The sequence below is a fragment of the Megalopta genalis genome, chromosome 1, assembly GCF_051020955.1.
Source record: "Megalopta genalis isolate 19385.01 chromosome 1, iyMegGena1_principal, whole genome shotgun sequence".
Classification (NCBI taxonomy): Eukaryota; Metazoa; Arthropoda; class Insecta; order Hymenoptera; family Halictidae; genus Megalopta; species Megalopta genalis.
The window spans coordinates 41,733,853-41,753,265 of NC_135013.1; the positions used below are offsets into that span (position 1 = coordinate 41,733,853).

The 19,413-nt window shown below is 32.7% G+C and overlaps 1 protein-coding gene across 4 annotated transcripts in view; it reads right to left on the reverse strand.

Annotated features, from left to right (window-relative positions):
• Positions 1-19,142, reverse strand: part of LOC117218683 (uncharacterized) — a 32,431-nt gene extending 13,289 nt beyond the window's left edge. For all 4 annotated transcript variants that reach the window (XR_004489820.2, XR_013035766.1, XR_013035755.1 and 1 more), the window contains exons 1-4: positions 18,725-19,142; positions 17,416-17,927; positions 9,938-10,171; positions 1,484-1,641 (exon numbers count right to left, since the gene is read on the reverse strand). Coding sequence is in view for 1 of the 4 variants with exons in the window: in XM_033467232.1 (XP_033323123.1) it covers positions 1,484-1,641; positions 9,938-10,171; positions 17,416-17,787 (764 nt within the window). In the remaining 3 variants the exon portion in view is untranslated. The remainder of the gene's footprint in view (positions 1-1,483; positions 1,642-9,937; positions 10,172-17,415; positions 17,928-18,724) is intronic.
• Positions 19,143-19,413: the final 271 nt, after the last annotated feature.

The window sequence follows — 19,413 nt, forward strand, 5'->3', positions numbered from 1 at the left end:
AGATTATGAAAAACGTTATAAATCTTCTAATTAATGGGGTACAATACCCTGAATTTTTTCAGAATTTTTAGTTGCAAAATCAATTGTTTGGATAATAAGGGAACTTGAAAATGCTGACTTTATATTGGCACTGACAAGGTTCATAAATAGATCTTTTATTTTTTCATTAGGATTGCAGTTTCAAAAAAATGTAGAAACATTAATTACAATGCTTAAGATGACATCTCACTATAAAATTAGACTATTAGATTACTATAAAATTATAATTATATATCTTACTACAACAATTGCATTTTTTCAAATTTTACGCGGTTTTAAATTTTTTGATCTAGTACTCTCCAAAAAGTCTGAAAACAATTCACATTAATAACCGAGATAAGACTGTACAAATATAAGTGATCTGATTAGATAGCTTAAATATGAACTCAGCATTTCTAAGTTTCTGTATTCTTTAAAAAGTTGGGTTTATAACAAAAACATTCTGAAGAAAATCAGAGTATTGTGTTTCATTAGTTAGAAGACTCATGCCTTTTTTTTATAATTTTCGATTGACGAAAACGGAAAGAATACAGCATAATCTACTAATTCGATTTAACCCTGTAACTATTCTTGTAACATATACTCCTGCTAGATACGTTCACTTTTCTACAGGGTGATCCACGCAATTGTCTCAGATCATACTTCCGTTATTCGTGGATTTACGAAAAAATGACAAAGATGAAAGATAAATGGCTCGAAGAGCACTGCATCTGTAGGCCCTTAGTTCTTTTTTAAATGTATCTCAGTGCATACAATTAACAATTGCATAATTCCTTTAAATGAAAATGCATGTATGTTTGATTACGCAGATCGATTCCTGTGTTCATTATTCAAATTATTCAATAAAGATATTTTTTTTTAAATATCTCGAAAATTACTAATTTTTTTGCTATGATATCCTGATAATTTTGTTCGTAGAATGAACGGAGGAATCGATCTATATAAGATGTAAGGAATCGATCTATATATTCATTAAAAAATCTGATGTAACTGTTAATTGCACATGCACTGTTGCAATAAAAAAAATGTCTAAAAAATCTAATTAATTGTCAAAACCTATACAATCAAATAACAGTATTTATATTGTGTCTTCAAATAGAACCGAGATCCGTCTGAGTGTTAAGGTCCTTTAAAAATAATTTAATCGCCAACTATTTGCAAAAAGAATTGTTTTCATGTATATGAATATATTCAAAGATAAATGCAACTGTTAAAGGAGATTTTTCCGATTTTCATTTATTATCTGTGGGTCATAGGTAAATAGGTGTTAGAACGTAGTAGAATTTACATCCAACAGTCATCTGCATATGTATTTGTTTCGATGCTGATAACTGTCATCGTGTCATGTACCCACTGCGTCAACGTGACAATTATCATTTGCAATGCCAATTCGCAAGAACCGAAAGAACAGTGTCGCTGAAAGGTTTACATTTCAAAAGTTTACCCGAGGGAGGCCACAATCTGTCCGAGAGGAGTTTTGCAACAGGATGTCGGAGAGATTGATCCTGTATTGTGTACCTGAACAACGGCTGGCGGTTCACCGTAAAACCATTGTCCAATGATAGCTACCTGCACCAGCACTGCGAAGCCCAATACTAATGCCTGCAACAAGAAGATGAATTCAATGCATTTTAACCCTCGTACACCGAGGTGGGATTTCAGAGACACCGTACGACTACCGATGATACTTTAATTATATTTACTATGCACACCGCATTGGCTTGAACATGAAAATTAGAAATTTCGACCGTCATGCCAACCATCTTAAAAATGTCATAAAATCGCAGTATCTTATTGAATTAATTTAAAATTGAGAAGTTAAGTTGCACGGCATTAATTACATTCTCTCTCAGTATTCTTACGTTTTGCAGGTCATAATAAAACTAAGAAGATACAATAGAATACTGTAGAAATTAATTTTTAAATCTGAACAAATAATTCCGTCAACCAGATATGGGTGACATGGCAGTCAACGTGTTAAGGGATCCCAGTTTCATTCTTGTCGTTCGTGGAACAAATTTATTCGAACGTGTATATTAACGAGAACGCAGAAGCGCGTGAACGTAGTAATATATCTAACGTGAATCGAAATGTAAAGCAATATAGTATATGATGTAATGCAATTGCCCGGAATGAATCGCAAGAAAAGATCAACACAATCGCACAGACTATTCAAGTATCGACATCAATGCACAGTCCGTTAGAGCAATTAGCTCGATGAGATGTTGTTCGATGCATTGAACGTTACGTTAACTGCATGTAGATCAAAGATTTTTTTCTACGCAACTGAATATTAACAGATATTGTAACATTTAATGTGAAATAAGTCAGCTTTTATTGGGCGAAAACTAGGAAGTTTAGAAAAGTAAAAACTGTAACGTGTAACGTTGGATTAGACTATACTATAGATGTACTATACATATGGTATAGTATAGTTGTACCATACATATGTATACTATATTTTTAGTATATACATATATATATATATATATATTGTATTAAAATTATATATTATACACATATTATACTACAATCGGATTATACTAGTTAGCACACTAGCTTTGTAAAAACTTTACACCCTAATGTTTACTGTGCACACGATACATATGATGTAACACGATATAATAAAATACATATAACTGCACTACCATACATGCCAATCGATATTATCGAAATTATGTAACTCGCTGTAATATATTTGTGTGTTTTTCCGTGGTCGTTAATGACCTAGCAGTTGATGCAACCTTGATAAATAAATAAATTAAAAAAGGAAAAAGAAAAAATATCTGAGAAAAGATCAAATGTTCTAACATTTCTGAAGAATGGGACTATAAACATCTCCTGGCTGGTAGATCATAAAGCACGTTTTAACGACCGACCCGAAGATGTCCATTCAATGGTAACTTATAGAAATAAATTGTCCATTCAATGGTAATTTATTGTTGCTTCACTCATAATATATTGTAATTACTCTATTAGAACATTCTAGGTTGATAAAATATTTTGAATGTACATCAATACTTGCACACGCCCGCGACATAACTGTAAGTCAAAGAAGTTCATTTCTCCAATTAGAATATCAAGTGATGCATGACGAATGAATGCTTCATTTATAGGAACTAATTTATATATCAGTAACATTTATGACCTGGACTATTAAATAAATATTTTTTCTTGGGTATAATTAAATATTCTAGAGTAATATTAACATTTTTGGCTTATTGAAAAGTATTCATTCTTTATTTTACTGCAGTAATATTTATTTATATATGTATAATTGTATATAATAATAATATGTATAATATTACTGCAGTAAAATAAAGAATGAATACTTTTCAATAAGCCGAAAATGTTAATATATATATTATATATATTATATTATAATAATATATATATATATGTATATACACATATAGTGTCTAGCGTGTCTCTGTCTATATAACGGTAAACTATAAAAGGAACAAACGTACCATCAAATTTTTCGTGCTACAAGAATATTAATAAAAATAAAGAACTGTAAGAATATATTGTTTAGGAAGAAATTTATTGTTAACTTCGTTTGATTACTGCACTATTTTTTTGATTATACACTTATTTTTACTGAAGTGAATCAATTTGACTCATACAACAAAATTGAAGTTTTTTGCAATAGAATATAGTTCCAAATCAGTTTAAATATCAGTTGAAATACCATTTACAAATAAATATCAAAGTTACCTTGATGGACCAAATTTTTGTTGCAAAATATTGATTTTATAAATTTGTATTATTTTGCAAGAAATTCTCAGTTGACACGCGATATGATGAAAGATTCGTTTGGCCCCAGCTACCTAATAAATTGACAAGATTGAACACGAATGTTTACGCATCAGATATTTTTAGAATTCTGGTGCGAAGTTTCTTCACGTAAGTTATAAATTTCATATGTTTAAAGCGATTAATTGTTAAACCATTTTATGAATCAAATTGGCTCATAACCGTAAAGATAGGTATACCACATTGGACAATGTGAAATGAAAGGGTCGGCGATGGGGTGGAATTAATATTCACATATATTTCATCACGTAACTAAGAACCAACATATGTATTTAAGGAATAATATTTAAGTTTCATTAAAATTTGAAATAAGTCAAATCGGCTAAGTCCGTAAATTCCAGTGTTTAAACATTACTTTGGAACAGGTAATAAAAATTGAAACAAGCCAATACAGCATTAACCACCCGATAAAATTCAAAGACTTTGTTTAACACCGCATTAGCAAGATTCTGCACCGTAATCATTCTTCGAACATATCTGCAATGGCGATTCGTTTTTGCTCGATTGCTGCCTCTAATTAATAACGTATTCTTAACACCGGTCTTCCGTGTCGCCGTTTCTTTCGACGCTTCCTTAAGCAATAATTGCTTGAGGAAGATGTAATAATACGTTACGTCCGTCAATGGGATCAGAAAATATTGTTCCGAGCATAAGAAGAATGAGAACGGTCGATTTTTCCAATAAGATATTTCGCGAAACTGGTTTCCAATTGCTCCGATCGGCGATTTCTTTAATGCGTATAATCACACCTACTCGTTGACGAGTAACAAAACGATATACCCGTCAAATCCGTTACGCGGCCGGCAACAGAATATCGGAAATATTAACGTTATTCAATGTACAACGAGATGTACTTAACGACCACGACCAGCTGCACTTACTGCTATTACTACCGGGCGTTACTACTGAATTACTTTTCATTCAGGTCCCGTCCCGCGCGTACAAATAGTCGATCGAGATCGACATCCGGATCGCCGACACAACGAAATAAGAATAATCCAGCGCATCCTCCGTGAGAGCCGTTCTACGAGACGTTCTATAAAGCCACGTGCACACCTGCACGATCAGAACTTTCCAATAGTTTTCGATCGCTCAATTAACGGAACATACAATACCGTGCAAAAGTATCCGGACACGCATATACGATCAGTAACGATAATATTCGGACAGATTTTAAAACGCACCAATTCTTTTAGTATCGAAACCAATGACTCATATTTTGAAAAATCTGTACAAAAATTACAATTTTCTGGAGAGAGAAAAATAGAAAAATAATGTTTTTTCAATTATTTTATCGGAGCCTGCGACGAAGATTTAAACAATCCGTTTTATACATCACAATGACTTATATGCACGCTGAAAATTTAATCGAAATCGATTAATACTGATGCAGGTAATTTATAAAAAAATACTTATTAGCTAGTAAGCTAATCGGTATAACATCTCAAATCGAAGCCGTTTGGTTCAATGCTAAAAAGGTTATTTCGTTTTTTTATTGCATAAAGATCCACTGTCGATAAATTACAAAGTTATTATAGTGAATTTAAACTACTTGATCGCTTAGTTTGTTTTTTCTCCTCGTTACAATGGACTTCATATGGTAATTTTCTATTTTAATTAGATGGGTACGTTCATTTGAAAGAATTTGAGGCTCTCGAGATTGACAGTTTGTGAAGAAACAGTTGTGAAAACGATATAAACAAAATGCAGGTTATTACTTACAATAACGCTTGTCGTCTACGTGATAGTAAACTAATTTTATAGTAATAAATAATTGGTTTAATTTTGTAAAATGTTGTAATTCTACCAGTATTGGTACGCTATTCGTCTGTATTTGCTAGATACCCAGAAAATTATGGACGACAATGTACGCAGGAAAATATCTAACATCTTACCATATGAAAAATGTTGAGTTTAGGAATTTTATATATTTTTCTTTGAAAAGTAGATGTTAGAAGTAATTTGAAGTATAAGTACTAGAAGTTTGTTAGGTTCTAGTAAACTTGTCTGTATAGATTACATGAACCTAAATTTGGATTTTAATAATAACATTTTTAATAAAGAGCGCCAAAATATTTTTAATATGGCGCTTTTGATTATTATAGCAAACTGTAGAGCTATATTTATTGTTAGACGATGCATGGAATAAATAGTAACGAATTGATTTACGGTGCATGATTTAGGTGAGTACTACGCATATAACAACTTTCTTCTACCCTAGAAAGACCGAACATCGAACCTACACAAGTTATCCGTGTAGTAAACATTTTTTAATCGAAATCGATATTTCCTTTTTCAACCAATAAGACTGTGTCGATTGACTTCGTTATTAGCAACTATCTACAATCAGTCTCGAAAGTCTACATACGCTTGACTTTCTACTACCTAAGGCATGGAAACGAAGATTTCAAACAATTCACTTTATTACTTTATTAATCGAAATTAGGCAGATAAAATAAGTGAGGATATTTTCAAATTTCTTTGTTGAAATATATATATATATATATAGATTAACTGAAAAGTTTTCAGTGAAAATAGCAACACGTAAAAATCTGTGTTGACATTGATATACTAAAATAAATAAAATATTGTGTGTTTAATGGAGTGAATCAGTTATGTTAAACAATTTCCTAGTTATTCCGGTTCACAACAATTATTTATGGCTTGTTGAAATAGGACGCAACCAGGATGTCATTTAGATAGTCCTCGATGTTGTATTTTTAACTGTATTCGGTATGTGGCTTTCTAATTTTTTTTTGATTGATATCTTTAATACAGAACATTTCTTACTTAATTTTACTGCGAAAGGATTGCGAAAAACGATTCTTGTTTATTTTATACGTAATTCTTGATAGTAATCAAAAAGCACGAGCCACAATTAATAATTCTTTTGAAAGATTTTCGTCTAGTAGTTTTACCACTTTTTGCCATTAATTATTTGTAAGCAACATAAATAATACGCGTCTAATATTTCCTACGTGATCGACTCAAGAATTCCTCTTTTTGATCTTGGTAGCCTCAAGGATCATTGTATCAGAGAAAGCTTATATTACAAAGGATGATGAGTTGTGACTTTCATCGAGTGCTTCACTTACATATGTTTATGTAAACAAGTAATCCCAATTGAATTGATGTAACAGATTTCCTTTTTTTATGCAATAGAGAGTAGAATGAGTATTATAATAGTATTACGAAATCGTACAACATTACGCACAAAACTGTTCGTCTATGTAATATTAGAACGCAAAATATTTTTTTGATATAATAAACAGTCTACGAGGTGAATATTTATGCAAATTAATCAAGATTACTGAGCAGACCTTATTTTCGAAATTGAAGCTTCTACTTTATTTAGATTAATAATAGTCGTTAATATTTTTAATATTTCCAAACTACTGCAAGATGCAAAGTAAGGAACGTTTGAAGAATAATTTGATAGTACAAAAATACATATGTATCCTAAATTGTTTACACAAAAATTTGTAAGTTAAATATATGTATGAAATGTTCGTAACAATTCACAGAAATTTTAATCACAAGGAATTTACAATCATAAGGAAGTTAAAAATTTGAGTAGCCGTTTAAGATCAGTACCCTGTGCTAGGGTCATAAATGACCTTAACATTGTATTATTATTTCATTTTTTAGTAAAAGTATAATTTTCCCAATTTTTATCATTGCATACATTAGCCAAGAACAAAATAACAATGGAGTTTTTGTCTAGACTTAGAGCAATTTTTTTTCTTAAAGTATTTTTTATCTGGGATCTATCACATGAACCTAGTATGCCACTGATGTTTACTGAAATCATTATACCAGTAAACACTAAACCTACCGAGCATAAAAGGTGACAAATATTTCTTGCTCCATAGAAAAAACAACATTGAATTTATTTTTATTAGAAAAATAAATCTATAAAAAATATATCTATGAAAAAGTCTCTGTAATTTCAGCAGTTTTTAAATAAAAAGCATAAAACCGGTTTTTTGATCAGTACGGTAGGTTTAGTGGTAAGGGTTAAAGAAATAGAATTCTATAATATATAATATATATAAATTAACACTAGTAGTGTAATTAACAACCAAACCCTCAACGGGGCTAATGCATGTACATTGTTTTATGACAATGGCAAAATTGGATTTATTTAAATCACGTATGATTTTTATTATGATATACATACAGTGACTCGCATTAATATTCGGACACGATATTGTTAGAAGAATTATTGCTCCTTTTTATTGTTTATGATAGTATTATTGAATCAGTTGTTTTCTCATATAATAAAGCACTTCTTAAAGTAAGTAGAAACATAAATTTTGTTTATTTATTGCACATGTTCTTTTGTATAATAAGCGATAAACAAGATTGTGACAAAATTTAACGTCGCAAAAATATTCGGACTGTGAATGAATTACATTAATTTTACATAAAATGAAAATCTTTTTAATCATGTTATCATAATAATAATATTTTGTCGGTTGATCCTTTTATTTTATTACTTCATATAATCGCTTGGGCATGTTACAGATGATTTTATTTAAATAACTCATTCGTCTAACAAACGTTGTTTTATCTCTACTGTTGTCTTTGTTGGATTTAAATCAGGCGATTGAGGAGGAGGATGCAGTACTTTTGGACAATTGTATAATAAATATTCTGGCCTTGTGTTTACGATCATTGACCTGATAAAACTTAAAACTGTACGTATACCCATATTTATAACACTTGTAATTAAATTTAAAAAAAAATATGTCCAAATACTTAATTTCGTCCATAATACTATCGATAAAAACTAGTTCACCTATATCTACGGACGAGATACAACCCCACACTATTATACTCCTACCACCGTGTTTCACTGTAAGTCTTAAATTTGCAAAAGAATATTTTTACAAAGACAACTGGTGGTGGAATGATGTAATATTTTTGGATTAAAGCAAATTTAATCTTTATGGATCCGACAGGCAAAAAATGGTGTGGCGTAAAGTAAATACAGAATTAAACATTTCAAATTTAAGACCGATAATGAAACACGGTGGTAGGAATGTAATAGTGTGGGGTTGTATCTCGTCTGTAGGTGTATGTGAACTAGTTTTTATCGACGCTATTATGGACAAAATAAAGTATTTGGACACTTAAAAAAAAATTTAATTACAAGTGCTATAAATATGGGTATACGTACAGTTTTAAGTTTTATCAGGTCAATGATCCTAAACACAAGGCCAGAATTGTACAGGGATATTTATTATACAATTGTCCAAAAGTACTGCATCCTCCTCCTCAATCGCCTGATTTAAATCCAATTGAAAATTTATGGGATCAATTGGACCGCAAAATTCGTACAACACCTACAAAGACAACAACAGAGATAAAACAACGTTTGTTAGACGAATGGAAACGGATTTCGCCGCATTATTTAAATAAAATCATGTGTAACATGCCCAAGCGATTACATGAAGTAGTAAAACAAAGGGGTCAACCGACAAAATATTATTATTATGATAACATGATTAAAAAGATTTTCATTTTATATAAAATTAATGTAATTCGTTTACTGTCCGAATATTTTTGCGACGTTTAATTTTGTCACAATCTTGTTTATCGCTTATTATACAAAAGAACATGTGCAATAAATAAACAAAATTTATGTTTCTACTTACTTTCAGAAGTGCTTTATTATATGAGAAAACAATTGATTCAATAATACTATCATAAACAATAAAAAGGAGCAATAATTCTTCTAACAATATCGTGTCCGAATATTAATGCGAGTCACTGTATGTACACTTCGATAAGAAAGTTTTTATCTAAAGATTTCTCATCGAAACATTTTTATAACTTCAAGAATTTTAAGAGAAAGGGTCAGAAACGAGTTATTTTAACTGGTTTGGTAATTCTAGCGTTAATAATAACTTGGTAGATGCTCTTAATGCTTGAATATTACATGTCTTTGACGATGGATGTTACAGTTAAAAGAAAACTATAATGTTTATTAACCACTATATGTTTCATACTCGAAAAATTTCCTGGTGGTTTGGAAAATTTTATTATCGTTCTAGTGTTAAAGTATTAGTAAACTCACCTGATACGGTGCAGGTAGATAAATGCCACTGTTCAAAGAAAGTAAGAAGACGCATTTAACCAAGAGAGCCGCAAATACAAGAGTAGCGGGTAAACCAACTAGTCGAAAGGCGGCGCAGGATAGAGGATTTTGACTGAGAGACGCTGCTGCTGAGAGTCCTGCCAAGAGGAAGAGGCCTAAAAGGAGAGCTTGTCCCAAAAATAAATGTCGTCTATTTGGCGCGGTTACTCTTGCCTGAAAAATAATGAATTTTATTAGGGTTAATACATACATATATTATATATAATAAACGCTGGATGATTAAAAATATACTCTCGTTATTAGTCACAAACACACGCAAAATAGGATACAGAAGAAGATACATAAAACTTTTATCAGAGATTAATATATTCAGTTTATTTTTAAAACTTCTAAATTAACGTATTATTATTACCTGTAGAAAAAAACGTTTAACTTCACGTTCAAGATTTAACTTTAATATGAAAGCATACAAATATGACAAATAATTAAAAAGAAATTTAACAAGATACAAGTAAGGTAAATATCTAAAAAGAAATTAAAAAAGATATCAACAAGACAAACGACTGAAAAGAAATTTTTAAAAATACAAGTACAAAAAATAATTAAAAAGAAATTTAAAAAAAACACAATTACAACAAATAACTAAACAGTTGACAAAAATAAAAATACGATAAATACGAAATAGAAATTTCGAAAAATACGAATAAAATAAATAACATTCTAATATAAAAATTGTTTCATAATATACATAAGAAAAAATTTACTGTGAGTCTAAAAGTTGGAAAATCTGCCGTAATACGCGTGTAGATATTGGGTCGTTCGGAAAGTTGTTTCGTTTTTCATAAAAATTTCATTTTGTAAGGGTGTTAAAAAAACACTTGATTCAGTATTTTTCCAAATGTAAAACAATAAAATTTCAAAGTTACCAGAGAAATGTCGAAAAGTTTGCTTTTACTCGTAACATTAAAAAAATCGACTTTCATTTTCTCGCGAAAGAACGAAACAACTTTCGGAACGACCCAATATTTTGTTAAACAAATTCCAGGATAACGATACACGCGAGTTGATCAGTATGCTCCAATTTTTCTTCCTAGGAAAAGGTAGTCCATATACAGCAATGAGAAAGTATCTTTTTGCATATTTCATGGTCGACTCTCTACCTTGTTTATCCTTTTTTGTCTTAATCATACTTGACAAACCAGTCACGCGTAACGGAGATCATTGCACGTCGAACTATTAATATTATACATAGTTAACACATAATTCAAAGCAATGGTACGAATTAATTTCTGTAATTATAGTACTTACTGCTATGCTATATGGCTTGTAAACGATCTTTATGATGCAGTCCGTGATACGTGTTCCTTTTTCACGAAACATATAATACTCTAATAGCAGACTGATTTAATGTGATAAATGTATCATATATTGTTCTTGAATAGTTTACTGTTTTCATTACAGATATTTCTTCATAAAACGATGAAGTAAAGTCGTTAAATCAATTATACCTTAAATGATTATGTTTTTCTTAGAACGATAAGTACAAATTTACGCAAATCTATCGCGTTTATTCAAACCTTAAAATAAAATTCAAATATTCCTTTGAGAGAAATTCGAGAAACTGAATAATATACCATCAATATCATCGTTAATCTACGAACTTTATACATTCATGGCAAAACTGAGTAGATATAATGTAAAAATATAATGTATTTTGAACTTATTAAAAATATCAAAGAATAAAAGAAAATTGTGCTTGGCTCTTATGATCTTTTTTATTTTTTTATCATTCCAAGTAAATAGTAAAAATAAAAGAAAAGCATTTTAGTCATTATTCAGTGAACTAGTCCTTCCATCGTTTAAAAAAATATTCAAGCCTTTTAATCCAGATTTAAAAAGGTTGTTGAGTTTTAAATGGCGTTGGAATACTCTCGTGTCCCACTAGTCTACAAGCTGTAGACTATTACTACTATACTATATTAGCTCTATTATACTACTACTACTACTATATTAGCTCTATTATAGCTGTAGACTATATTAGAGCTGTTCTGTTATAGAGCTGTATGCTTTAAGCTGTATTATTATCTTATTTTATTTTATTCGTCTATATTGTAGCAATTTAAAAAATAGAACACAATTGTATTGTATATAAAATTTTCTTTTTTTCGTGAGTCTAAATACCTGTAATACCAGCAAAAATTTTAATGAAGTAAACGTATGGGCTGGATTAGAATTACGATTATCCTTAAAGCTGTGAAGGATCAAGCTCATTTTCCTTATCTGGGGCGAAATCAATCGTAAAAGTACTTTGCACATTCTAAAGACCGTAAGAATTTCGCTTCAAGTCGTTGGGTAATACATATAACGATAGACATTACGGGCAGCACGAATATCGAGTTTAGCATCGAAGACTTTCCTGGCTACTTCCGTTCAATGGAGTGTATCGATACGAGCAGACGACACGGGAAAAGAGAAATAGGCAATCGACATGCAAACTGGGCCTAGGTCTTGGCGAAATTGCGAGCGTGCTAGTTATTGGAGCTTGTCGAGATACGAACGAAAACAATTACCGCCGACTCCTGTTCACGCTGCCACGCCGCACCGCCACGTGCTGACGAACAAGCAAAAGAGAGAGAAAAAGAGAGAAAAAGACAGATAAAGAAAGACAGAGGGAGAGAGAGAGAGAGAGAGAGAGAGAGAGAGAGAAAGAAAGAAAATCTTTCTCTAAGCTCTATTTAACTCGCCGCTTCCTCAAATCCCTATTAACCGATGATTGTACGACCGCAAAAATCGGTCCCGTATCATTGAACGCGATCGACTCGGTCAGTTGTAGTTAAGTGCGATACTCCGTCTACTTTTTTCGAATCTACTTCGCAGAAATTTCGCGTTCCTCTTCCGGAGATGGACCAATCGACCGTATATCGAATTTTATAACGGTTGCGTTCTAAGGTAGTCCTGTTCGTAATATTTGTGTCGCGTATGTCGGTGAAATCTGGTACACACCGTGCGTCTTGGGTGTTGTATTTTGTAAATTCGCGATTATAACATCTGATAAGCATTAACTTTCTCATGAAAATAATACAGGCTGAAGTCGATGGTTTCACGTATCATTAGTCGCCGATATTGCGGAGCATGGAAGATAAGAATCATCCAGGTCTGCTGGAAATATATGAACTTTATGTCGATAGATTAATGGGTTCGAAGAATGTAGCAAATAATTGTCTGGAGAAAGCTCTTTGGAATGTGGAAATGTTTAGACACACTGGCTCACGAAATTGAAATGTAGGATAGAGGAGTTAATCACTGTGCCATGTTGACGGACTTCAGGAGTTTCCGCTGCTAAAAATAACTTTAGCAATTTAATTGACATTTCTTAAGTACTAAAAACAGGATTCTTCCTCTCATACAAATTTTCCTATGAAAGAAATATCAAACTTTCTTTTGACATTAGGAGAAATGAAGGAAAAAGTTCTGGCGCCAGTTACTGTGTGCCTATGATCTACAAAGATCAGTTACTGTGCCCCCTCCCTGAATACTGTGCTCCATTCACTATGCTCCCTCCCTGAATACTGAGTTTCAATTACTATGCATAATAAACTTTTAATATTTAACATCCGTTAATAAACTTTGTTTTTTATAAACAGAGTCATTGACAAGCTCACATTAAACATGACTGTTTTAATAAAATTGTGAATTACATATGGATTTGAGATTTGAGGTTATGTAGGCCTATCCTGTGGTAAGCGGTATAGTAACTAACGCATCGAGCGAAGAATAGGTTCAATTACTGCGTATAGTAAATAAACTACTGAAATTGAATCTAAAAACAAAAATTCGAATAAATAATCATTATTTTGTTTTTCCGTTTAAAAAGCAATACGTTTTACGTTTAACCAATATAGTTAACATTGTGATATCTTATCTAGTTCGATTTATTTTACTGAATATTAATCTTCATTCATTACATTCTTAGCTTCTTCATAAGCTTTACAGAAAATTTTGCGAATTCAGTATCCAAAAATTGAAATAATTTTTGCAATGTTATAAGAACTTCCATCTCTAACAAATAAATAATTAATTAAATTTAAATAAAACAATTTAATATGTCTTATTCGATAAATATGAAGTTAATTATGCCTGACAATAAACTAAAGGCACAGTAATTGGTCAGTCAACAGTAACTGGTTCCACTAGTTTATGTTTCCTATTATTTATGGGAACTTAGTACTTTTTTGAATGGGAGATTTAACGTTTTTTAATCCGATCTAGGGAAATAATTATATTCTGAATTTCATAGATTATTTTACAAAAATTAGATCTGACGAAACGTTCCTTTCGTCAACTAAAAAGATTACTCACTGTAAAAATAAAATAAAAATACGATTAGATCTCGTTAATTTATACGCTTTCATTTTATAAATTAGATACTATAAATAAATGCATTAATGTTCCGCAGGTTGATAATTATAATGTAGCTTCTAGATGCATAAAACTTCCAGGAATAATTATATGCTATGCCGCGAAATATTTAAATTCTCACGTTTCGATTATTCAATGGTATTACTAAGCTCTCACGATTTCGATTAAACAAATTTCTCCACCTTTTTTGTGTGATTCTATGAAATTTTCCATCGAAACACAATAGAAATGAATTTCACTTTCTCTCTAACTCTGCTTTAAATAAATACACTATAGTACGATAACTTTTCCATCGAACAAAGTGTACAAAATTACAGAAAGAAGATTATAATAAACTTGCTTTGCTGGATTGCAAAACTTAAATTGCATAAAAGTACTTGCTAAAAATAAGAAAAAACTTAAAATTTAGTCTATAGATCTTTATTTATTTATGAAAAATTTCATAAAATACAAGTGAGTGGCTGTATTAATCAAAAGTAATTATTTGATTAGATTGTATCTTCTCGCAGACAAAAATAATTTTTGACTCGTCATAGTTTTTATGAACTAATCTGTGAAAATGAAAATTTCCTAATGATGTACAGTTCAATTATAATACACTAACATTTTTATACTAGGGACAACTTTAATTAGGTGCAGTAAATTTTGAAAAGCAAAGGCTTTTTAATACATTTTCAGATACTGACAGCAAAATAATATAGCTATTTAGAAGAAACTTGTTAAATTTCTGTTAGATACAATACAATTATTAAATGATTAATGGGCTGCGGTACATTAAGTGATATGTAGTATTTCGCCATACTTACGACAATAAATTCGTATATATTGGGTGGATAATAAGTTCGTAGCGTTTTTATATTTTCTTTTATTCTACAACGATTTTTTGCTGTTTGACAAAGTGTATAATATTCATTCGGTAGAGCTCTTTCTGCTTTACAAAACTGTGTTAATCGTCTTTTTGAGTAATTTAAGTTTTTATTACTTTTGAGGCTTAGAAATGGAATATCCAGGCGGTAAAAAGCAACATTTTCGACACCTTCTCTTCTTCGCTTTTCATCGAGGCCAAAAAGCTGCTGAAGCAGCCGGGACATTTGCAACACATATATACGGAGAAGGTGTCATAGGCGAGTCTACAGCACGGAAATGGTTTGCGAAGTTCAAAAATGGCGATCAAACAGCAAAAAATCGTTGTAAAATAAAAGAAAATATAAAAACGCTACAAACTTATTCCCCAACCCAATAGTGTGAATTTATAACAGAATAACTTTTGTAAAATTATATTTGTCAGCGAAGTTTTGAATAGTGAATATTTAATTCATAGTTTATTTATAGTAATACATGTTATGGAAATATGCAATTTTTGCTATATCAACCACCTGTACCTCAAGGCACTGAACTGAACTTTTATATACGAGAAGTATTTTTTAAATTTTCTGCCTTTTCTAAAATTTCTTTTACGTGCCATGTAGTAACCCTTTCCACTGAGTATACTTATATTCAAACAATTAATACTACTATGACGGAAAGGAAATATCATTTAAAACTTTTTTGATTAAATTTTGCAATAATCGTCGAAATGTCAAAATTAGTCGAATAAAAGAAACATATTTTATAATAACTGTTTCCAATCAACCAATAGAAAAAATGTTCTTATTTCACGTCTACGAATTAAACACAATTTAATTCACATACAAATGATAAAAAAAATCACAACTAACTTTGTTCTTCCTCTAACACATCTTACTCAATCTTCCAGTCTATCAACAAAAATTACTAAGCGTCACTAGAAGGAATACATTAAAAAATATGTTGAACAAAATTAATAAATAAAAGTATAAACATACTCAGATATATTTTTGTCAAAAATGTTCGCCGTTCGATTGTTAAAAAACATAATATCACAAAATATAAATACATTTAAGCTAATTCCGTAAATATATTATGTAAATGAAATGTGGTCGCTATTTACGCTGATATTAAAGCAACCTTAAATAAAATAAATCAAAAAATAAGTAGAATTCCACGTTCATTATTAAACAACAAATTCTTTTCCGACGGTTCGGAATACTAATGCGATTCGGAATAATTCGGGCTCGTCATAAAACCATAGATTCACAAAATATAAATAAATTCAAATGTGTGCGGTTATATAAACACGTTATGTAAAAAAAACGTGGTCGCTAATGACTCTGTTGTAAAAGCGACCTTACATGGAATAAAGAAATAATAAATACGATTTCACATGAAAAAAGCCATTAAAAAGCAATTCGGTTCTAAAGGACGTGAATATTAACAGGAATTTACAGGACCCGTCAAAAAGACGGGTAACTGATTTTTTAATTTACGACTATCGAGATTGTAAAAATACATCTATGAGTTATTTATTCAATATATTTGTTACTTGCGGCGAATATTACAATAAGACTCGTTAAAAATCAGAATATCTTATCGTTACTTTTATAAAGAAATATAAAACAGTTGTTTTTAGTGCTCCGTAAATTTAGTATTAACAATAAACACACCGTGCCAGTCAAAATGATAGCTTTCATATTTTCTACTTTTAAATTGTCAAAACTATAAAGACTGTTTCTTAACACCTCGACAGTCACGCCAACATCCACAAAAATTGTATAAAATAAAATTATTTCGTTCGATCAGATTGGAATTGAAAAGTTAAATCGTACGATAGCAATTACTTTTTCAACACTCTCGCGTTTTGCGGATCTTAATATAGTTAAAAAGATACAATAGATTCATGTAAAAATAAATGTTCAAAGTGGACAAATAATTCCGACATCCACGTATGGGTAACGCGGTACTGAAAGTATTAAGGAGACGATCGAATAAATCCCTTCGTTCGAGCTTACGTTATAACAAAAACAGCGAGAAGCCCAAATAAATTTCAGTCTCGTCATTTTTCTTAAAGCAGCACACGTTGGTCGCTTTAACAGCTCGGTAGGTTCAGTGTTAATGCGATTCAGTGTAACTCGTTATAAAATCAGTTTGGAAAAGGCTGTCGTAAAGGTAAACGAACCGACCTTGAGCAGTACGAAAACCTCGAAGCCAGCCATGAGGAGCATCGTGGCCGCGCTAAGGGCCGCCAGAGGAAGAGCCCAGGGTCGTTGTCTGAGCAAGGACCTCGGGTACGGTTGAGTATCGGCCTCGATCTCCGGGCTCTTTTTTCCAGGAGGCAGCCTGAACACCGAAACGGTCCTGTTCGGCGCTGGAACGCTGATGACACTGGCCACGCTGGCCAAACCGTTCTTGTCCATCGCCGCGTCGCTAGGTACCAGGAAGAATTCCGTGGACAACTCGTAGTCCTTCGACGGCTGGGCCCGTATCGCCGTAGTTCCGGTTGGACCGAGCCAGCTCGCCGTGGCCCACGACAAGATAATAGGACTCAGTCTCATCGCGTCATCCGTGCTTCCGCGGTGATGATCGGCGTATGGCTTTTTTTCCAAGTCTCTGTAGCGTCACCGGGACATGCACCGCTTCCTGCGTAAGCGCATCCTTACGCGCCCGCTTCCCTTTGCTCCGAGGAACCGCGCACCTGCAATCACGATTCGTCTCGGTAATTAATCCTCCCCCGGTCCATTTCGTCGGGTCCAGTTCGCCAGGCGAGGCTGATCCTCCTCTGACATTGACACGCGACGAGGAGAGCCAACGTGACCCGAGGCTCCGCGGACGAATCCTCAGAAACCTGCACGATTCTCTGCTCGAACAGCTCGCTAAAATTATTCTGCATTCGTTGGAACTTTCGGAAAATTGAAAACGCTTATGGTCACGGGAATCGCAGTTTCTCTTATCATTTCTTTAAATGCAGCCCGGCTGTTTCTAATTGTATACGGACTTTCTCTCAATGACCGATTCGTGGAACGGAGTTCCATCACGGAATTTCTCGTGCGAGAATTGTCGAATCGATTGAACGGACTGCGTCCGGCGTGGAAACGTTACAGCAGAAACGAGAGGGAAACGTTTTTCGAAAATCTCAGCGCCGACGGGATCAAATGAACCACAGGCTATTCTATGCGAGAGCCAAGCATGACCAGTCCGCAGGCATTCATGGAGTCTAACATCATTAATTATTATGAACAGGGTCAGCCGTAAGTAGAGTGAAGCATGAACCGGGTAAAACCGGAGTAGAACTGTAAAGACAGGTATATCGCCATGAATAAACGTATCGCACGTATTTTATCGAAAGATGTGCATCAATATGTATGTATGTGTATGCATCAATATATATATATATATATATATATTGATGCATACACGTGCATATATACATATATATTGATATTAATATTAAATTATAGGACAGTTAATGGAATATTTAATTACGATAGCAACCTTCGAAACGTGGATCATCCTCTGCCTTCGATATCCCGACGACACTGCTTCCCCCACATTTCTTATCCGCGCGAAGTTGTCGAAATGCTTCAGGATTTCGACTTCTATCGTCCAATAAACACACTGCCCCGGCTATTGCAAAATGATCGCGAGGCACTGGTCGGAAATGGTCCTGGACGGTTTTTCTTGACTCTCGGGGAAACGTTTTCGACGCCGGATTATTCGAAGGGACGAAGGTCGACGAGCACCGCGCAGGATATTCGAAAATCTTCGACGGCGAAGACGATTTTCTGTCAATTTACGAGGCGGTTCTCTGTGATGCGGCGAGTTAATGGAGTGGCTGCGAAGCGCGTGTTAGGAGAGCCAAACTCCGACTAAGCCAACGAGCATTCTCCAGGGAGAAACTGGAAGCAGACTGGAGTTCCGTTCTGGAGGTGAAGCCTATCCGTTACGGAGGAGCCAGGGAGATGGTGATGACGATGCCGAGGTGGCAGTGGCATACATCAGGAGCGGATCCACGCGATTCTCCGAAGAGGATTTTCTTTTACGCCGAATTCGGAAAATTTCACGAATTAGCAGTCTTTGCAAATATTATTGTATCTTTCATTTTTCAGATTTCGTTATTTGGATTGATTTCATGTATTTAGAAAAATGTAGGGAAACGTCGAATAGTAATTCAATTGCAGATT